The 24,122-nt window shown below is 35.1% G+C and overlaps 1 protein-coding gene across 1 annotated transcript in view; it reads right to left on the minus strand.

Annotated features, from left to right (window-relative positions):
- Nucleotides 1–1,289: 1,289 nt before the first annotated feature.
- The window catches only part of LOC145256509 (MOB kinase activator 2-like), a 151,736-nt gene continuing 128,903 nt past the window's right edge, over nt 1,290–24,122 (minus strand). The window contains exon 5 of the mRNA XM_080115481.1: nt 1,290–2,160. Within this exon, the coding sequence (XP_079971607.1) occupies nt 1,754–2,160 (407 nt within the window). The 3' untranslated portion in view covers nt 1,290–1,753. The remainder of the gene's footprint in view (nt 2,161–24,122) is intronic.

Raw genomic sequence — 24,122 nt, forward strand, 5'->3', positions numbered from 1 at the left:
AACATTTTAATTTTTTTTTTTTTTTTTTCAAACTTGTTAAAATCGATTATCCGTTCACACACATCTTCCACATGAAGAACGAGTTTAATAATTTTCTTCAAGTTCGTGCAGGAATCAACTTTATTTTATTGTATTTTTATTTATTTTCTTTTTAGGAAGATTTTACAACTTTAATTTGTTGGGGTTTTTTTTTTTGTGTCGGGATCATTCTTTTTGGTTTTTTTTTTATTAATTTTTTTTTTTTTTAACTCTAACCTACATTGCTTTTGAATTTATATGCGTTAGTATTTACCTTTCTAAATTTAATTTTTTTGAGGCTTCTAAATTCTCACACTGCTGGAAAGAATAAAAAATATTTGTGTCAATATGGGTCTTATTCTGTAGAAGCACCCATGATTTTAGCAGAAAATAAGACGTTTGGAAATATTACCAGAAAAAAAGGACATTTCACTGCAAATAATATGCAAACATACTTTGGAAAAAAATTTTTTTTTTCATATTTTTCAGCCAAGTGCATTTATGTGTTTGTATGTGCGTATGTAAGTGACCACATGTTTGTGTTAGTGAGAGAGCGACTGTAGGCATCTATGTGCATGAGAGTATGCGTTTATACATGTGGATGTCCACTTACAGATATGCGCATGTGCATCTGCACAGGAACTGATATTAATGCATCTTCTGCGTACACACTTATGACTGTCTGTGTGCACGTCTTTATGTGTGGCTACGTACATGTTTGTGTATATATATATATATATATATATTCCATGCTCAGATGTGAGTGCACGTGGTAGGTAGTATCCCCATCCAAGAAGGGTATATTTGAATTTTCACTCTTTCTGAGAAAAAAAAAAAAAAAAAAAAAAAAAAAAAAATTGGCTTCCATATTTTAATTCTGATGCATTTGAAGGCTGTTTAATTTTTTTTTTTTTTTCAGGTTTTAAAAAAATAAAAGTTAAAATAAAAAAGTAAAAAATAATAAATAGAATTTTTAAAAATGGGGGGGGGAAGATGCGCTACTTGAGTTGGAGAGAGAGAGAAGGTGTAGGGGGGTGGTGGAGGATATATCCAATTAAGATTCAAAATCCATCTACTAGAAATGTTTATATCTAAACTAATCTAACATTAATAATAATATATATTTTTATTATTATAAGATGCTATAAATTAGATATTCACTTTAAAGTTTAAGAAAGTAACTTTTTTGTATATGTTGTGCAAATTCATTTATTTTTATTTTTCTGTAAATGTAGCGCCATTAAAATTTACTAAACATCAGATCATTGGGCTTTTTATTTTTTTGTATCTAGGTACGTGTGTTTTATTTTGTTTTGGTGTTAGTTGGGGGAATGAGAAGGTTCGAAGCGGATTAGGGTTGCTGTGTTAATAGCAATGCAAGTCTATGCCAGGCAAGTGATGCTTAGTTATTTTAGAGGAAAAATTAAAAAATGCAATTGACAAAGCAAAAAAAAAAAAAAAAAACGAAACAAGAGACAAATGGAGAAAAAAATAAACAAGCGTGAGATCTGGCTTTTAGTTTTTGCAGTCAAGGTTCAATCCTTATTGTTTCCATTTGTACTTGTTTACTTGTTTTGGCCTTCTTTTTTCTTAAAATGATAAATTTTAATTTCTTTAAAAGTTTAAAGTCTTTTCCTTCCAAAGAAAATAAGAGTTTCTTTCCAACAAACCTACGTCTTTGTTTCGTACAGTCTTCTGCAATAATGCAATAAACTCAATTCTATGATAATTCTTACTATGTTCGTATCTGGTCGTGTTCAAATTCGTTAGCCGATGCGGAAGCAAGGGGGTTCACATGCCCAGCAGAGTCAGCGGTAGTTGAAATAACGTTGGTCCCATCCATGCCGTCTGCTGATCTCTCCTCGCCAGATGTTGTGCTCGTCAGAGGGTTAATCGTTTCCGTCGGTACAAAAGTCGTGAGTGCTTTGATTAAATCCTGTAGCACATCAGTCTCTTTCTCCTCGAGCAAATCAAAACGGAGGTTGAACACCATGAAGTGGGCGAACAACGTGTTCAAATGGCCGTGTAAACCAAGGACGTAAACTTCATTGTAATGACCATGGTAGATATGGGCGAGAACGTGGAATAAATATCGGTGAATCCGTTTGACAACTGTCTGGAAAGTTCCCGGAAAAGCATTGCCTGGAAGACAGGAAAAAAAAAAACAAAGTGAAACTACATAAAATTGTAATTAAATTGCAATTAAATTGTAATTAAATTGCAATTAAATTGTAATTAAATTGCTGAACAAAAGTTGGACAAATGAAAATTCCTTCAAGGAAAAATGTAAAGATGGCACAGATACAAAAAAGGTAAAAACTGAGATGGACTTCTCAGCCGAGAATGGGGCAGGGCACAGCCTCCTCAGTGTGTAGAGAGAGGGCAACACAATGTAAGAGTGATACAGCAAAAAAAAAAAAAAGAAAAAAAAAGACAACTTTGCAGAGCAGGCATAAACCAATCTACAGCCTGTAAGGAGATAGAAAATGTCACGGTGTATGCATTGTTATGTATGAAGTGAAACCTAGCCAGTAATAGTTGAGGGTATGTGTTGCATGGAAATGATAAAAATAAGGAGCACAGGCTTAGATCTGATGACCTCAGAGGAAGATAAAATCTGAACAGTATAGGGAGGATATGTGCAGAAGAGTAAGCGATGATATCGTCATGTTGATAGAATGGATAAAAGTTCTTGAGTTAGCAGATGTGGAACAGTTGAGGTAGCAGGCTGACTTTACAAAGGAAGGCCAAGGAAAAGATGGAAGTGATAAAAATGGACTTTGAGAGGAAGAGGGATAAACGAAAACCTATCCAGAAATAGGTTAGTTTAGAAGTCAATTCCTTGTAACCATTCAACACACACTAACATGTAGAACAGGCGATGATATAATGTTGCATAGCTAAAAGGGAGTGCTTTCTTCTTAATTTTTCATTATGAGACATTCAAGAAACGTTGGAAAACAAGTTCTTCTCTCCACACGCCTTCCATTATTTATCCATCAAACACAAACTTGTTGATATTTGCATGAGGGGGTGTCTATAGAAAAACAAGAACTACAAGTTTTGATGAAAAAAGAATCGCAAAACATCGGTTAAAAAACAAAAAACAAACACACATTGAAAGATATTCGTGTCAACATATTTGGGAAGGGGGAGGGGGCAAGTATCACCAAATCGTATTTTTTGTTGGAAACAAACTAATTTTTAAGATTTAAAAGGTTATGTATAAATCATCGTTTTTTAAAAGGTCATATTTCTCGTGTTACAGAGAATCATCATGAATGGTCAATGAATTTTTTTCGGGTAAGACTGATTATTAAAAGACAGTTTGGTTAGCACTCAAACTGGTGTCGTTAAATTACAAAGGTCACTGTTGTGCACCTTTCGTTAATTTCCGGACAAAATATTTCAATCATAAATCGAATAAGTAAAACATTCATATGGCAACAAAATTGAGTTTACAATTTGAAAGATTTTTTCTTTTGAATATTCACTCCTTCCGACATTCAACTAGGGACCAGAACCCCGACTCCCGACATTAAAAAAAAAAAAAAAAATATGTCAGAACCCCGACTCCCGACATTAAAAAAAAAAAAAAAAATATGTCAGAACCCCGACTCCCGACATTAAAAAAAAAAAAAAAAATATGTCAGAACCTCGACTCCTGACATTAAAAAAAAAAAAAAATATTTCAGAACCCCGACTCCCGACATTAAAAAAAAAAAAAAAATATGTCAGAACCCCGACTCCCGACATTAAAAAAAAAAAAAAAATATGTCAGAACCCCGACTCCCGACATTAAAAAAAAAAAAAAAAAAATATGTCAGAACCCCGACTCCCGACATTAAAAAAAAAAAAAAAATATGTCAGAACCCCGACTCCCGACATTAAAAAAAAAAAAAAAATATGTCAGAACCCCGACTCCCGACATTAAAAAAAAAAAAAAAAAAATATGTCAGAACCCCGACTCCCGACATTAAAAAAAAAAAAAAAATATGTCAGAACCCCGACTCCCGACATTAAAAAAAAAAAAAAAATATGTCAGAACCCCGACTCCCGACATTAAAAAAAAAAAAAAAATATGTCAGAACCCCGACTCCCGACATTAAAAAAAAAAAAAAAATATGTCAGAACCCCGACTCCCGACATTAAAAAAAAAAAAAAAAATATGTCAGAACCCCGACTCCCGACATTAAAAAAAAAAAAAAAAAATATGTCAGAACCCCGACTCCCGACATTAAAAAAAAAAAAAAAAATATGTCAGAACCCCGACTCCCGACATTAAAAAAAAAAAAAAATGTCAGAACCCCGACTCCCGACATTAAAAAAAAAAAAAAATATGTCAGAACCCCGACTCCCGACATTAAAAAAAAAAAAAAAATATGTCAGAACCTCGACTCCTGACATTAAAAAAAAAAAAAAATATGTCAGAACCCCGACTCCCGACATTAAAAAAAAAAAAATATGTCAGAACCTCGACTCCTGACATTCAAAAAAATGTCAGAACCTCAATGCTGACAATTCTAAGATGCTCAAATCAGACAATTCCAAAATGCCATATTCCAACAATTCCAAAATGTCCGAATCTGACTCCTTATTTTAAGGTCTTCCAATATTAAAACTTTCTTAATTCTACAGAGATCAAAATTTTTACTGACATATAAAATTCTTACGTCCGACTTATACTCCTTCCTAAACCCAACTTATGCTGACTAAGATTCTACATTCTTTATCTATATATATAAAAGACAAATGTGGCACGCACATTTTTGTATGTCTGGAAAAGGTTTTTTTCGCCACCATTCTCAGGAGGGGGGGGTACTATCGCTTAGAAGTATTTATATACCCCCTAGATAATAATATCGAAGAACGTGCATCGCATCTATAATTATTTACATCGACTTTTATAAGATTTGCGCTATTTCGTTTTGTCCCGTTTGTCCTGCTTTTTAGTATAAATACAGTGAAACTAAATTCAAACGGTTCGGTTTTCCGCAGAAAGCAATCAGCTTTTGATCAATGTGGAGTTTCTCCTTATATCAGACAATTGCTATTCGATTTGGACAATCCCTTTTAAATGGGGAGCTACCCTCCCCACCATCATCTTGGGGAAGCGAAAACTAAAAATACTACCACGTCATCGTAACGATCCTGCGATGACCTCATTTAGCGTCTTCCTGTCAATCAAACCTTTTTCACTCGCTTTATAAGCCTTAACTTAACACGCTAATCAATTACTCTCACTCGTGGTTGAGACGGTTAAGTGCTTGTCTTGTTTCCACCTCCACGTCAAGGCTTCCGGGTTCAATCTCCCCTCCCGACCAAAGCTATTTTTTTTTCTTTTACACCTTTAAACGCCCGGGCAACGTTTTTTTATTACTTCGCTTATTCCTTAGTTTACCCCTCCCCCCCCCTATACACACAGGCTCCGACAGATTTATTTATGCCATTTTTTTTTCCGTTTTGGCTTTTCCGATTTTTTTAACATCGTCTTTTTTATAACATTTAAGCAGGGTTATTACTTACCCCCACCCCATACATACACCTACAAACACCCGGGCAATGCCAGGTACCCCACGCTAGTATATATATATAAAAGGCAAAATGTGCGCGAGAGTTTTTGTATGTCCAAGAAAGGCTTTTTTCGAGGGGGGGGGCTACTATTGCTTAGAAGTATTTATATACTCCCTAGATAATAATATCTACGATTTACGAACGCGCGTCACAGCTAGATTTATTTACAGCGACTTTTACAAAATTATTGCGATTTTGGCTTCTCACGTGTTGATTCGACTTTTTCGTATAAAAGCGAAACTAACTCGAAGCTAAGGCATTGTTCCCGGCAATCGCGCCGGGAATGTCCAGAAAGCAATCAGCTTTTGATCAATGCAGGGGAAACTCCTTATATCAGACAATTGCTATTCAATTTGGACAACTCCCTTTTTACGGGGAGCTGCCCCCCCCCAACATCTTGGGGAAACAAAACCAGCCAAAGTTGGGTAAACAAACCCCAAAAAATTGTCCCGCAGTAAAAGTTAACTGCACTATTTCTATTTGACCTCATTAAATGCACGCACCTGTCAATTTCGTTTTTAATACTTAAATAAATTCGAACATGTTTCAGTTACTCTTCTTTCTTGCTGGCCGAGCGGGTAACGTGTCAGGTTTTTTATCACACTTTATTTTACACCTTTGCTTCAAGACTTCGGGTTCGATCCTACCTACCTACCAAAACTTATTTTTTTACCCCTCCCCCCCATCCCAAGACACACACACACACACCTACAAACACCCGGGCAATGATTTTTTGAAGAAGTTTTAACGTTTTTATTTTAATATAATATTTAAACAGAGTTATAGTTTGCTAGAGATAGCAAAGGTCAAATCTTTTGAACTTTGACCCCCTTCACAGCCAAATTTTCAGCCAAAAACTGATTAAAAGCTTGCCCTATGTCTGAATACACGTTATGTAAAATTTCAAATGTTTAGACCAGAAATTGGTTGAGTAATTTGGTAGGGACCACAGAGGTCAAATTTTTAAAAATTTTGACCCCAATTTTGACCCTTTAACATTTGTTCCATGTCCAAGTAACCTACATCTAAAATTTTAAGTGTTCAAACCCAAAATTGGCAGGAGTTTGGTTGAGTTTTCAAAGATCAAATCGTTGAACTTTGACGGCCAAATTTCTGGCCAAAAACCAATTAAAAAGATTTTTCCAGATCTCAATGCTCCTTATGTCAAATCTCGAGGCTGTAGACTGAAAACTGACAGAGTAGTTTGGAAGGGAAATGTACACACACAGACAATTTCACTTTTATAGATATATAGATACACACTATCTCTCTCTAGCATATTTTTCTTCACACAAACACCTGGTCTGTTACACTTAATTTTAAAATAGCAATTATTCTTCATCCTGTAATCAAATCTGAAAAACAATTTTGTTGATCTGTGATGCTTACATTTAAAATATAATTTTCATCACTAAATATCAGTGACCGCACTATTTCAATATATTTCCCGAGCATGATACAATTACCGATTCTGATTCTTTTTAAATTTCTAAGTATAGAGTTGTTTTTATTTTTTTTTTGGGGGGGGGGGTATTCCAGTAAAAATACTATGTAATATCTGAATATATTTTTACAAACTTAGAAATACACTTGTGGGAATGACCTATAGATTTTAGTTTTACTGATAATTTAAAATCAATAACTATTTCATCCTTTCATCATTAATACGAGCCATGGAAAATTAAGTTTTAAACAAAAGAAACCAAATAAAAACAAAAGGATCGTTTTTAACACCGGGGAATAGATACATTTTTTTTTTTAATTTAGATACCCCATCCCCCGGCCCCCCCAAAAAGTTTGATTTTTTTTAATTCCCAATTCTGATTAATTGTCCTAACAGAACGATTATTCAAATGTCTGAAAGAAGGGACAACCTGGCTCCGCTTTATCGTTATTTTCCCGTCTGAGCTCCAATCTATAGTCTCCCCTGGCCTGACTTTCACGAGAAAACATTATCAATAATTTCCCACACCCTTTATCTGTGCTTAAACCTAAACGTACATTCCATGAACAAAGCTTCTTTCTTAGAACTGCACACCTGTGGAACTGTTGTGCGTTTGCCTGCTTTGCAGCTGACTACAATATGGTCGTCTTCAAGTCCAATGTAAACAAATTCTTGATGAGCCGGTCCTCTTAAGTATTTACCAAATTTACATTACTAACGATTACTATAATATTGTCCCATTGACCACTGTTCACTCTTTAACCTTTATCATCGAGTGGTCTCTGGTGACTACTATGTCCCAAGAAAAAAAAAAAAAAAAAAAAAAAAGGCCAGCTGGACGTTGGCTTTTGTGTATACACATATATTGATTCTTATTTAAACAGTGTGAAAAAAGAGTGAGAGAGAAGTTTGATAGAATATGGGTGTTGGCAAGAGTTTCTGATGAAAAAGTCCGAGCAACTTTTGTCAATAGTCGCTGCGGAAAGTGATTAGTTCTCTTTTCATTATTGTTCATTGATCTACGCGATTATGAGTGTACCTTGCTCAACATGAAAGGAAAATAAAAAAAAAAGCAAGTTTATTCAATCGATAGAGATAAGTAAACACCTGAAAAGACTTTAGAAAAATAAAATATAAATGGGGGGGGGGGGCTAAAGAATGTAAATAAAATACAAAGAAATAAAATTTATTATTTGAACTATAAATATTTTAACAAAAACGTTTTGACTGCCTGGTTACTCTCGACTTGTTCCAAAATAAAAATAATTAGCCTCATTTTGTCCACTATATTTTCTATCTCTCTCCTCTCCAGCTCTAAGTTAAATAATATCAATACTTGTGGTGATATTCCCTATTGTTTATTATGGACTATTTTCAATCGTCTGCTTTAGTTTTATTACCTTTGATGAGAGAGAGAGAGAGAGAGAGACAGACAGACAGACAGACAGACAGACAGATAAATAAAAGCAAGTAACCAGATCAGGCAATTTTGAAGATACTGGCTTCCTAATCTAAAACGCACCCAACATTTATTTTTTTCTTTTCCCTTTAAAAAACAATCATGTTCTGCAAAGTCAAACGCAAAAACATCTTTCTTCTGAAAAAATAAAAATAAAAACAAACATCATAAATATTTAAATATACAAAAAGCTTTTCCCAAAATTACTGGATTCAGCATTAAACAGCTTGAAAAAGGTTAATATGTCAAAAAAAAAAAAATAAATAAACCTCATCTATCGCCTTAATAGTATTATCTCTTGTGATGATATTTCCTATTATTAATAATAGACTATTCCAATTGAGTGTTTTATAGCTATTATTTTTTTATTCTGCCGAAATGGATCAGAGAGGATTGCAAATTGCATTGTTATAATGACTGAACTTAAGCATCTATGACCTGAACGTTTCATCTCTCTGTTGCAGATATTGACGGTGTTAGACTTCTAAGAAAGCAAACCCCTGTCATGGACGTGCATCAGAAGTAGAGATGTGTCATTGAATTCCTAGTCAAAGTGCATTGAGAATCGTGATGACTATGTAGAGAAATTGATTCTTGAGCACAAAAGGTTCGCTCATTTTTATGATACCACTCCAGTTTTTATAGCTCTTCCACTTTTTGAGTTAAAAAAAATAGGAGGCTTTACTTTTGGAATGATCATTATAGTTTTATCACTTTTTATTGTTAATAAAAAGAAAAAGATAGGAGCGTGATGGAAGCAAAGTAAAAACTGTATAAAATGGGGGGGGGGTCAAACAACGTACAAGGAGAGAGTCTGAGTAATAAGAAAAGATGGATGACATGAGTAAATTCTAAATTACAGCTAATTAATTTTATTTTCGAACATCAAAACCAATTGCAAAACTGAGGAATATTTTAGCATGTATTTTGTGGGATTAAAATAAATATATATATATATATATATATATATATATATAAAAAGCCTTGGGAAAGGAAACAAGCATCTTTCACTAAACATGAGGTTTGGGGGGGGGACAGGTGAAAAGACCAACATTTTTCAATTTTTACAATTAAATTTCATACTTTTTTGTCATGTGGATTTAAACAAATAATAATAAATAAATAAAAAATTCAATAATTGGAGTGGAAGTCATTTTACATTAAAATGTGCCAGAATTGTGAAAACTATAAAATTTTATAAATGTTAATCAATTGAAACAAATATTTTATTGGGAAACATGCGAAAAAATATGTAAAATTATTATATTAAACACGCTCAAATTAAGTCTGTGGTCATCCTTTAAAAAAAAAAAAACATAACTTAGGACAGTACAGTATGTGTGTTCATTTTAATGCAGTTGTAGCAGAGAACGGGGTCTTCAAGATTTTCTTGAACTTCAATTTGATCTTGAGACAACCGAGTGATCCCAGATGAAGTAAAAAAGTAGTTATGACTTTTTTGATGATTAAGTGCAATTTAAATCAATTTCACATGTGAAAAAAAACAAAAAAAAAAACAGATAAATAACGATTTACTCAGAAGATATCCTCTGTTTTGTTTAGATCATCTGAATCAAAATATTTAAAAGTTTTCACTTTGTGGTTCAAATGATGGAAAGTATTTTATGATTCCAAAAGACATTATTAGTCAAAGTTTCATATAACGAGATTCAATAAATTATTTTTGCTTGAAACTGATTTTTAGAGTATGATTGAATATTTTCACATTTACTGCATGGGTTAAGTTTCTTTCTTTTTCAATCTTGTAAAAGGTGAACTAACATTTGAGTGAAAATATCTCGTATGTTCGAGCAGATGGAACATTCGCAAACACAAACTGCTATGCCAGATTTAAATGCTGCTTTAATCCCCATATATATATATATATATATATATATATATATATATATGTATGTGGTTTTGAATAGCAGAAAGCAGTGCCAAAATGACGCAGATCCCAGCACATCATCCTCTTTCCCATGCCACTCCTGAATAGGGCTCCAAAGCCATGCTCAAAGATGCCCAAACGACAATCCGCTGAAACTCCAAACCACGTCATTTTCTCCTAAGATAGATTGCCTACTACTATAAATACATATATATACACGTACACACACACGCACACATATATACACACACACATACACGCACACATATATAAACGCACACACACACACACGCACACATATATATATACACGCACACATATATAAACGCACACACACACACATATATATACACGCACACACACACGCACACATATATACACATACACGCACACATATATAAACGCACACACACACACACACATATATATACACGCACACATATATAAACGCACACACACACACACATATATATACACGCACACACACACACACACACACACATATATACACGCACACACATACACGCACACATATATACACGCACACACACATGCACACACACACACACACATATATACATGCACACACATACACGCACACACACATATATATATATACACGCACACACATGTATATACACGCACACACATACACACATATATATACACGCACACACATACACACACACACATATATATATACACGCACACACATACACACACACATATATATACACGCACACACATGCACACACAAATATATACACACACATATATACACACACACATACACACACACATATATATACACGCACACACATACACACATATATATATATACAAAGAGAGAGAGAGATGAGAGATACAGATTTAAGGCTCCCAAAAATGTTCCTTTATGGTGTACTGTCCAAAGGGAAAAGATCCACATAAGAACAGTGAAAACAGTTAAAGGACAATCTGAAGGTCTCCCTCAAACAGTTTGGCTTGTATTCTAACTCATGGGAAAACCTAACCCAAGACGGATGTTTCCTGGCGTACTGCAACTCACAAAGGAGCTACAATTGCTGAATTCGCACGCAATGAAGAACACAAGAGAAAACGTAACATTAGAAAAGACAATGCAGTAAACACCTCTGATACAGAATTATCCCAAAAAAAGGGTTCAACACGCGGGAAATACTCTAGAGCTTGAATCTGCCTAACAAGCCATCTTCGAACCTATAGAACAACTGCATGATCACGCTCATCTTTTCAAGTGATGGACGAACATCATCATATGTTCGTGTGTGTAGCTGTTTGGAAGTGAAAGAATGCATAAATACATTTAACCATGATAGGCGGTAAACTCTTTTAGAGTTCTTTCAACTACCATCTGATCAGGAGAAATAATTAGAAAATATATTGACAAAAATAAAAGAGCGTTCAAGAAAGTTTTAATTTCCAAGACTTATTAAAATAAATAATTTAATTAAGAAAAAAAAAAAAAAAATAGCAACAGTCAAAGAATCTGTTTTGCATGCGAGAATTGTCAGCACACCAGAACAATACTCCACGCATGATTTTATCGCAATATAGGATACTAACAAGCGTGAGAAGTTTTCTAGATCGGGAGACGGAGCCACCTTCTTTGCAGCAGAAGTAGCAGTATCTTCTATGAATATATAAATATATAACCACATACTTCACAAGAATGTGGTTTGTCTCTCATATGTGTTTGCATATGAGTCAACAAATGTTTCACATTTGAGTGAAGGTATCTTGTATGTGCTATAACTTGACCGTTACAATTTAAACTTCTCTCGGACCATCTCGCCATCTGGTATTGTTGAAAAGGAACAAAAATAAAAATAAATCTGACTCAGCTTTTCTTTCTTTTTTAATTTTTGGCTTGTTAGACGGATTCAAGCTAGAGTATTTCCTACATGTTTCCTGCTTGTTAGACAGATTTGAACTCTGAAATATTTCCTACATGTTGGACACCTGTGGGATATTTCTGTATCAGAGGTGTTAACGGCTCTGTCTTTTTCTAATGTCACATTTTCTCTTGCGTTCTTTATTGCGGGGTTTTTCTCTATTCTACTTAAATAAGCAGAGGATTGGTGATAAAATCCCCTCTAACGTTTACCAGAAATTGTATCTTTCAAGTACTGTGAGAAAACCCATCTGCTCTGGCAACTAATCTGTATTAAAATGAATGAAAAGGATATTAAATTTTTTCTATTCTAATAGTTTCTCCCCTCGAACAGCTAGACTTTGGAATTCCCTTCCTGCTGCCTGCTTCCCTGGCTGTACTGATATGCAGAAGTTTTAATAATAATAAGCATAAACAAATATCTTGTTAATCTTTCCTAGATATGGCCCCAAATAGTAGCCCCTTACATCCAAGAGGCGATATGCTTTGTAAAAAGTGAACATAAGTAAAAAAAAACAAAACAAAAACAAACAACATAAGTCATCATCGTTTTTCTTTCTTCCCGTCTCCACACCAGCTTAAAGAGTTTCTCGCTGCCTCTGTGGGGCCACATGTCTATCTCACCTGGCATGTTTTTTTTTTCTGCCGACCGTAAACAACCATTTCTCGTCTTAGACTTTATGTAATCATCTTTTTTTTAACCGCGCTTTTTCTTCTCCCGACTATGTGGTGTCCTATTTTTTTTTTTTTTTTTATGTCACGCCAGCTCATGTACACTTCCTAATTTGCATATATGCATTTTTCGGCTGCTGTTGTTAATATCCTTGCAAGCCAGCTATCTTACAGCTCCTGCTGATATTTACCCACGCAAATCTGTTGCAGATTTGTAGGCCATGATGTGTTTGTTTATGCTTCAATAGATTCTTCAGCATAAGTTAACGGCTTCCAATTTGTCATCTCAAAAGTTCCAAAGAACAACGGCACATCTAGTAGACGCTTGGGGAGATAATTACGAAGAGAAAGCTTTGTAGTGAATCAAGAGATTTTGTCTAAACTTTTTAAAGATTAAGGTTTTACAAATTTCCGTGTTTGTTGTGCAATAAATATTGTATTGAAATAGGAAAGAAGCTTTGAAAAGGCTTCCCTATCAAATAATTTGAGAATCACGCTGTAAATGGCATCAATCAGCAGTAGGAATGATATTTGTGTTACCACAGACCTTTGATGATTAAAGAAAAAAAAAAACAATGGAGAGAAAAAAATAAACAAGATAAAACGTTTCATATAATTCCGGCTGAAGAAGTGAAAGGAACATCTAACTGTAATAGAACGTGTATGAATGTGTGAAAAAAAATATCAGCAGGTGCTGTTAGATAGCTTGCTTGTGAGGATATTAGCAACAGTAGCCAAAAAAAAAAAAACAGCTGCAAATTAGGAAGTGTGTGTGAGCTTGCGCGACAATAAAAAAGACACCACGTGGTCAAGAGAAGCAACGTGTGCGGCGAAACAGATGGACGTGTAAAGTCAAAGAAAAGAAATGGCTGTCTGTGGTCGGTGTGTAGTGGAGTAAAAAGAAAAACGCCGGCCAGGTAAGATGGACATGTGGCCCCGCAGTGGCAGAGAGCGACTTTTAAGCTGGTGCTGAGATGGCAGGGTTTTGTTAATATCAGGTAGACAAAATGAACAATTAGAAAAAAACAAGAAGCAGGCGTTGTTTGGAAAGTAATGATAATAAAATATACAGCATAATCACGTTGACACACGGGTTCCCGTCAGATCACCAATTAAGCAACGTTGAGCCTGGTCATTACTAAAATGGGTGACCAATTTGGGAATTCCAGGTGTTGTATGGAGGAGGATGTTGATATTTCCCTGCAAGAGCTGAAAAAACCGGGGATATACATGCGACTGGGGACTGCTTGTAAATTTCATACTCCCATGAAACTTCCTCCTTCGAAGGAAGCTGGTTAAACCCAAATAGGATTAGTGTCGACGCACACAATGATAATAAATGTCTTTTGCTAAAATAGAAAGAAAAGCCGAGTCGGATTTATTTATTTTTGTTTGTTTCTTTTTGACGGTAACAAACTGTGTGGAGGTTCGAAAGAGGTTTGAACTGTAATGAATACGGTTTGGTGTAACAGCCATGTTACATAATGAATACACTTAACGAACTACATGTCCACGAAAAATCTTGTTCCAAACACAATTTTTGTTTCTGTGTTTCAGACAAATTATGTCCAAATGGGGAAATTCATAACGAAGACAAAAAATTTGAAAATGTTCTTAATTTCAAAAAAGTCTCATCAATTCTAACAAGCAAGAAATTAATGAAAAATTTGGTTTCAAACTCAATATTTTCTGTTTTTAGTCAATTATGCCCAAATAAGGAAATTCATTAAAATTTCTTAAAAGTTCAATCTCATCAATATGCTTCCAATGAGCCTTCGACCACTTTCAGAAAATAAAGGAAGGAAAAGTTATCAATCTTATCCCATATTTCTTAATTCTAGACACACTGTGGATTAGCGGGTTTATACCTATCCCATTACTATTATTAGAACTTAATAACAGCCAGGAAACTGTGGTTATATCCCCAATCAAGTCATACCAAAGTTGAAGAAAAAAAAATTGGTATATGATGCCCTCCTTAGTGGAGTAATTCAAGAAAAAAGTGATGCCCTCCCTTACATCTTGATATGATAGTTCAAGAAAAGGGAGTTTTTGGATCACCCTTGACTATGGTCAATCCATTTATTTATTTTTCATCTGTGCTTAATTAATTATCTAATAAGTAATTCCAGAATCCGTAATGCTAACCGTTATACAGAGTGACGTGACACACGGGAAACGGGTGTTTTTAAGGAAAACAAAACTCTGCGAATATTTCAACAAAAATTGTACATAAAAACATTTATTAAACTCCCTATCCCTTACTCAAGGAGAGCCAGGAGTGTTTTAAAAACATCCATTTCTCGTGACTGACCCTGTACCTAGCGAACATTCCACTAATTTTCAGTCAAAACCAAGCAAGTACTGCAAGTTATACAGCATAATCACATTGACACACCGATTCTCGTTAGATCACCGAAGTTAAGCAACGTTGAACTTGGTCAGTACCCAATTTGGGAATTCCAGGCGCTGTATGTAGGAGAACGTCAACACCTCCATGCAAAAGTTGCAAAAATCTAACGTTGTCATTTCCCCTAATGGGGATATACATGTGATTGGGGACTGCTTGTGAAGTTCATACTCCCATGGAACTTCCTTCTATGGAGGACGCTAGTTAAACCCGCATAGGGTTAGTGTCATTTCCATTTTCCAGCTACTACTAGTGGTCACAACGTGTAATTGGGTTAGTATAACAGTGTCGATTACACTGACATTTTCTATGTATATGTGGTCACAACCGCCACTGGACCTCCTGGCGCTATAATATTAGGTTGTCTGAAGACACCGGCTTCCTGATCTAAAACGCACCAAACATTGATGTTACTGTTTTTTTTTCTCTTTACAAAACTCAATCATATTCTGCAACACCAAAAACAAAGATTTTCCTCTACAAAACACCATATTTGCAGATATAAACAAATTGAAGGGAGTTTTTAGATCACTGAATATAGTCGATCCCTTTTTTGTTATTTTTTTAAATTTATTTTTAATTTATTTCTTTTATCTGTACTTAATTGAAGACAACATAGCTAATAGGCGATTGCAGAAATCGTAATGCTAACCGTTACAACTAAAACCGAACACACATTCCATTAATTCTCAGTAAAAACAAAACAAAACAAAAATAAAAACATTGAACAACTGCTAGTAGTGGACACGGTGTGTAAACTGGGTTAGTATGACGGTGTCGATTACATTGTCATTTGCTATGTACATGCGGTCACAACTTTTTGAAAGAGCTTTTTTTTTTCTTTTTACTAATACCAAGGCCAAAAGCCATCCAAGGATAAGGGGGGTTTAAAAGTATGAAACAAAATATTGTCACCTTCTGTTCATATATTCTAAGCATGTAACCCTACAACAGTTTCCTATCTCTCCACACAGTGTTTTGTATTATCACTGAATTCTGCGACATCTTTTAAATTATATCAAGTGGAGAGTAGCGAGAGCGTCATATGATGTTCCTCTCGACATTCGCAAGATTGTTAAGTCAATTTTTTTGACTCATCTAGCTAGCTAGTCACATTTGATTAGTCTATTCCTATTCTTATATGGTTAAGTATCCACCACTGGATCTTCTAACATCGTCATCTTCCCTAATTGGGATATACTATACATGTGATTGGGGACTGCTTGTGAAGTTTATACTCCCATGGAGCTTCATCCTTTGGGAGGAAGCTGGTAAAACCCGCATAGATTAGTGCTGTTTCCATTTTCCAACTACTACTTGTGGTCACGGTGTCGATCACGCTGTCATTTGCTATGTATATGCGGTCACAAATGTCACTGGACCAATTGGCACTACCAAATCAGGCTGTCTGAAGACACCAGCTTCCTGGCCTATTATGCACCAAACATTGATATTGTTATTTGTTTTTTTCCTTTCTCTTTGCAAAACTCAATCACGTTCTGCAAAACAATGAAACCAAACACCATACTTGAAGATATGGATAACTTGAAGTATAAAATCTTTTACCAAAATGTCTCGATCCAGCATTAAAGTAACACGAAAAGGGTTGATATGCTGTAAAAGAAATAAAACCCACTGAACTCAGAATGCTTTTGAATCAAGAGAGACAGCTTAAGGAAAGGGAGGAGGGGGGGGGTCCATGCATGCCAACTGAACCGGGTTTATTCTCTTGGATTTCTGATCCACAGCCCTGCTATAGTTTCTTTCGGAGAGATTATTAAAGACTGGATATGACTACGGAAGCTTCTTCCTCACTTCACACCCCAAAAAAAACCCCAAAAAAAACCTTGATATATCTTATCTTTCTCATCAAAACCCAAAAGCCCCTCAAGGATAAGGGTTAATGGATGTAAGATGATCAGGAGACAACAGCGTATTAATCGTTAGTGGTGGAAGTTGGGTAGAATTTGATTATTTAAGGGAACAGCACAATGAGAACTTGTTTACATTGGACTTGAAAACGATCATTTTATAGTCAGCTGGGAAGTAGGCCAGCGGAACAGAGTTCCACAAGCAGGTAGTTCTAGGAAAAAAGCTTTGTTCATGGAATTTGCGTTCAGATATAGGCACAGACAGAGAGTGGGGAAATTGTTGATATTCATCACTGATTTTGTGATCTCTAGTCGACTGAAACTCCCAGTCACATGTCACACATTCAGTTAATTAAAAAACAAATCTATTTTTGCATCAGGTGTTATTTAAAAAAAAAAAAAAAAAAAAAAAATACAGAGAGAAGGTAACTTTTTCATAGGTCGGGGGTTACCTTGTCGAAATGTTTCTAACTAATAGTTCCTTTCCTCAAACTACTTACTTTTAGAATTCCTTTCCTGCTCCCCCGTTTCACTGGCAGGACCAACATGCAGAAATTTAAATGTAATGTGAACAAATATTTTGCTGCTGAATTCCCCATTCAGATTGTACCCCTATAAATCTGGGCACCTATTACACTAACCTCTTACATGTCAGTGGTAATAGGCCTGGTTTGAGATAAATACAAAATTTTTTTTAAATTACTGAATCATTGTGAAAAAAAAAAAAAAAACTTTTTTAAATTGAAGAAAAAAAAAAAAAGAAACCTGTACCCTCCACTCTTACTTGGAGATAATTCCCTTACGGACATCCATTGAATGGATTGTTCTGGGAACAAAAACAATGGAAAGAAAGAGTTGAATTGTTCACAAATTAATATTTTGTTTCTTTTCCCAGATTGAGCAGAAGAGAATATTTCCATTAACTTCACATGTCCATAAAAATAGAATTTATGATTTTGATTCCCAAGAGAGATATGATTTCATGACACCGATTGTTAACATTATATATATATATATATATATATATATATATATATATATATATAGAGAGAGAGAGAGAGAGAGAGAGAGAGAGAGAGAATGACAAAAAGTTATATTCCAAAATTCATGGTGTTAACCATTTTATAATTTCATTTATTGAGATTGTTGGACTGACTTCCTCATCTTAGTTGTTATAGTCACAACGTTTCGGCCGTTTTACCCTCCGGCCTTCATCAGGTGTTTTGTATCGAACTGGGGAACCGTTTGTTAGGAGTCTCGAACCCAACCCTTTATTATTATTACGGGGGTACCGTGTTCGGACTCCAGCTAGGCTCTGGGACATAGTTGCTGATTCTCTGTTTTGAATGTTACTTTTCACTGCCTTCGTTCAGGATTGAACTCAGCACCTTTGGGTAACTAAACTTTGATACAACATCTAGGACCACTCGGCCATATGTCACTAGGACCTGTCCTAGCTGTGGTTCTCTCCGAAATGTGCTGCTGCCACTTTTTCCATTGCTTCCAACGTAATAGATGTACTGAGACTAAAACCGGTTTCAGTACTGCCAGCAACCACTGTAAAAAAGTAATAAAGAATGCAAGAGAGTTGTATGCTCAGTCCGTCAAGTCCAAAGTAGCCGAGCAGCGGCTTGGTTCCCACCAGTTTTGGCAAATAACAAACAGAATCCTGAACAGAAGCATGTGCTCTATCCCTACTCTCATAAATGGACTTGAGGTAATCTCGTCAGCATCAGACAAAGCCAAACTCTTTGCCAAGAACTTTGCAGCTAATTCTAATCTTTGCGACCAAGGCTGCCAACCCCCAATATTTCCTCCTGTATCAGAAAGCACACTATGTGATATACAAATATCTGTACGTGATGTTGCCAAGCTAATCAAAAACCTTGATTCCAGTAAAGCAACCGGCCCTGACGATATTCCAATTATAGTACTCAAAAAACTTCAACCAGAACTAGCACCCATCCTTACAAAACTGTTTAAACGTTGTCTTAAGGAGAATTGCTTCCCATCACCCTGGAAAATCTCATTAGTATGCCCTGTATTTAAGAATTCAGGTGATCGCCCATCTTCCTCACAGTAAAGGCCAATAAGTCTCCTGTGCGTCATAAGTTGCTGGAATCGGTGTTAAATAGAGAAGTAATCAACCATCTCAGCAAAAATAACCTTCTTAGTGACACGCAATATGGTTTCCGTTCTGCTAGATCTACAGCAGATGTGCTTACAGTTATATCTCATAGGATTAGCAAATCTCTCGACAGAGGCAACCTTTCTAGGGCAATTGCTCTTTACATATCTAAGGCCATTGATAGAGTATGGCATAAAGGTTTACTTCACAAGATTTCCAGCTACGGTATAGCTGAAAATGTCTTCTCAATTATTAAATCATTTCTCTCTGATAGGTTCATAAGAGTAGTGGTTGATGGGCAGAAATCAGAAGCTCTTAGTATTAATGCTGGAGTCCCTCAGGGGTCCATCCTGGGCCCAACTCTCTTCCTGATCTATATTAATGATCTTCCAAATCACATCCTTACATCATTTGTAGACATTTATGCTGATGACACTACTATCTATGGTAGCACATCTAAGACCTTAAACGACCAAGTTCTCTGATTCTCTTTCCTCTGATCTTGAGCAAGTGGTACAATGGGGAAAAAGGTGACTTGTTACTTTTAATGCATCTAAAACCAAGCTTTTATATTTAGATCATCAACGTTCTGATCCCCATCTGGCATCAATTAAAATGAATGGCTCTCGTCCTGGGGGGGGGCTCATGTTTTGACAAGTTTCTGGGCTTGACCTTTACTCCTGATCTGAAATGGAACACATACATTAAATCCGTTGCCAAGGCCGCTGGAAAAATGGTGGGATCCTTCTATCGATCCAGTAGATATCTCACTGCTGATGAAATTCTCTATCTATATAAGAGCCAGGTACATCCAAGGATGGAATACTGTTGCCACATCTGGGCAGGAGCTGCTAGAAAGGACTTATCCTGCCTTGATAGGGTTCAAAAAAGACTTTGTAGCCTTGTGGGGGATGTCCTTTTCTCTTCCTTGCAACCTCCTCCTCACAAAAGAGATGTTGCAAGTTTGTCTCTGCTTTATCGTTATTTTCATAAGTGCTCGGCTGAGCTCCATTCTATGGTCCCCCTTGCCAAACTTTCACAAGAAACACCCGTCTAGCAGAAAACACTATCACTAATTTCCCCCACTCTTTATCTGTGCCTAAACCTAAGCATAGATTCCATAAGCAAAGCTTCTTTCTTAGAACTGCACGCCTATGGAATTGTCTTCAGTTTTTCTGCTTTCCAGCTGACTACAATATGGTTGTCTTCAAGTCTAACATAAACAAGTTTTTGATGAGCCGTTCCATATAAGTTAACAAATTTACCGAATTTCCATTACTAACGGTTACTATATTGTCCAATTTCTACTGTACACTCTTTAACCCTTATCCTCGAGTGGCCTCTTGGCCTTGATAAATGGTGATGCCCATGTAAAAAAAATTTTTTTTAATTTCAAAATGAAAACAAAAACAGGAAATATTTAATAACGTGCTCCGTTTAAAACATTTTTTCAATTAAACTATCAGTTATTTCCCCTTTTGGTTTTCTGGGTTTTGAAAATAAAACGGTTTCAGATTTCAGATAAAATAAGTTAAATCAAATAAAACTTGAAATTTAAATAAACTAAATAATTAAAAAAATTTTTAATTAGTACAGTTGAAACAAAGCTATTATGTCAAATAAGTAATGTCATCAAGGTAATTATTTAAACAGATTTCATTTAATGTGATATGTTAATGACCGTAACTCAATAATGTAAAAGTGGTTTGAAGAACGTTATATATTGAAAGTCCGTATACAATATAATGTCTCCTTTGACAGAAATATCCTAACATGGGCATTAATATTTCTTGACCAGGTGAGGTGTACACAAACATGGCCTTTATATTTCTTTGATGATGGGGAGTTGTAGACACAAACATACACGAACGCTACTACTTTATATATATATATATATATGTGGGTCCAGCGATAATAATTCAATGAATCTAATGAAAAGAATTCCACCAGACTTTAATTTATTATCGCTGGACTCACAAACAAATTTTATACAAGTACTTGCCCGATTTGGATATCTAAACTGCTATGCGGATTACCCAATATATAACTTGGACTTTATTACCAAACGGATGTAGGGAACGCATAACATGGATTTTACCAAGCAAGCTGGATAAAAAAAAAAACTTTCATATCCTTTTTCTGCAAATCCTCCTACTACAGGATTTCTGATATATTTATTATTTTGACTTTGACTTTCCATGTCTCACTGAATTTAGCAAATAGGGTGCATACCTCATAAATATTTGCTAATATTTTCTCTCCTCTGATGAGATGGTAGACATCGAAACCCTATAGGTTAAGGAGATTAACTTTCTAAAGTATTCTTTGTCTTGCTTAGAATAATTAAAATTCTTTGATATGAAATTCATTTCAATGAGTTTTTTGAAATTCATTGAATTACAATTTAATATATATATATATATATATATATATATATATATATATATATATATATATATATATATACATACATACATACATACATACACACATATATATATATATATATATATATATATATATATATATATATATATATATACACACACACACACACACACACACACACACAAGTGCCTTAAATAAGTTTTCAGACATTTTTGTACAGGCATTTAAAATTTTCATAGACTCTTGAAAAATTGAAAATTCACTATATTACTGCTATACATCTTATGAGATGACTGACCAATTTTTATGATTTCAGCTTCAAATGAACAGCTACAGCAGGAATCAGAATACACCTTACTAAAGCCCGACTGTCACAGCTGGTAAATTTCAAAAATGTAATCTGAACATGAGGACACTTTAGAAGAACGATATGCAATAAAATTTTGTTCTAACCTTGGGAAAAAATGCCACAAACGTATAGAATGCTTCAGACTACTTTTGGACCATCTTGCATAAATCAAGCATCAGTTTTAAGTGGCATAAGAGATTCAAGGAAGGCAGGGAGTCTGTGAGGGATGATGAGGGGTGAGAGGAGTAAGGAAATCAGAACACCAGAGTTGATTGACCAAATAAAAATTTTTAAGGATAAGGACCGTCGTGTGTCTATAGAGACAATAATACAATTTGACGTCAGTGTGGGAACTGTACACACAATTATTTGTGAGGAACTGGAGACGTGGAAGATTTGCGCAAAATTTTATTATCTCCATGGATAACAATGTGTTCTGGATCGAGCAGCAGATACATAACTAAATACGTCCTCATTTCAAAGTAATTTTTTGTCAGTTTTATTTATAAAATAGATAATTATTATTAATCTACAACAGAATCGTTTTCTACCAATTTATTTCTTCACATTTATGTCTTACCACTGGGAAAATACCATTTTATTTTAACATATATATGCATACACATACATCATTCCAACTTATTATTGTCTTTCTGATTGTTTACTGTGAACACCCACCGATATAGCATTCATAGGTTTTTTATTTCCTCCCATTCATGCTGTTAGTGATCTAGGCCAAACTCTCTTCCTTATCTTCAATGATTTCCAAGCATTCTCATCTAAAAGAGGTTCCCTGAAAATGCTTATCCTCTATCTGTGCCTAAACCTAAACAAATTCCATGTACAAAGCTTTTTTCCTAGAATTGCCCGCCTGTGGAACTCTGTTCTGCTGGCCTGCTTTCCAGCTGACTGCAATATTGTTGTCTTCAAGTCCAATGTAAATAAGTTCTTGTTGAACTGTCCTCCTAAATAGTTCATTTCTACCCTATTTCCATCACTAACTATTACTATGCTGTTGTCCCGGTGAGTCCCATTGAAAAAAAAAAAAAAATTTTTTTTAATTCTCCCAAAACGTTAGAATGGTCCGGAAATGAGCGTTGTTAAACTTCTATGCAAACATGATCTCCCAATGTAAATTCTAAAATATTTTTATTTTGTCTTTTTATAGAAAAAACTGAGACCAGTAACATCACACATCTGTGAGAAAGAGATGCTGAGAAGAAGAGCAGGACCAATTGCAGATATCTTTCTGTATCTTATCAAGAATCCTCAAATAGGTACAGATCTTATTCACCAGCCCAAATATGACATTACAGTACTCCATACATTATCTGATAGTAGATTCTCAAATTTCAAAATTAAAGGATATTTTAATAATAATTTTAAGGATATTATTTTAACGCATCCAAAACCAAGTTTTTATCTTTTCACATAAATACTCTGATCCCCACTTGGCCCCAATTGATATGAATCGTTCTCGTCTAAAAGAGCCTCTGTTTTGACAAACTGATGAATCTGACCTGAAATTGAAGGCTTGCATCAAATCTGTTGCCAAGGGCGCCAGAAAACTAGTTCCATCATTCTACCGCTCCAGAAGGTATCTAACTCCTGGTGCAATACTCTACGTGCATAAGAGCAAGATACATCCTAAAATTTAGACTGTTGCCATATCTGTATGGGAGCTACTCAGAGCAGCTAATCCTGCCATGACAAAGTTTAAAACTAGTTTTGAAACTTTGTAGGTGATGCCCTTTTTTCTTTCCCTGCAGAAGAGACGTTGCGGCATGTTTCTGTTCTACCTTTATTTTCATGGCAAGTGCTCATTTGAGCTTCAATCTATGATCCCTCCTTATCAAACTTTCACAAAAAGCACTCATCTAGCTAAAGCAACCATCAACAGTTCCCCCACTTCCTACCTGTACCTAAATCTAAACAGATTCCGTGAACAAAGCTTCTTTTCTAGAACTGCCCATCTGTGAAACTGTTCTGCTGGCTTACTTTCCAGCTAA

Source organism: Euprymna scolopes, chromosome 32, assembly GCF_053919585.1.
Source record: "Euprymna scolopes isolate OS-2025 chromosome 32, ASM5391958v1, whole genome shotgun sequence".
NCBI lineage: Eukaryota > Metazoa > Mollusca > Cephalopoda > Sepiida > Sepiolidae > Euprymna > Euprymna scolopes.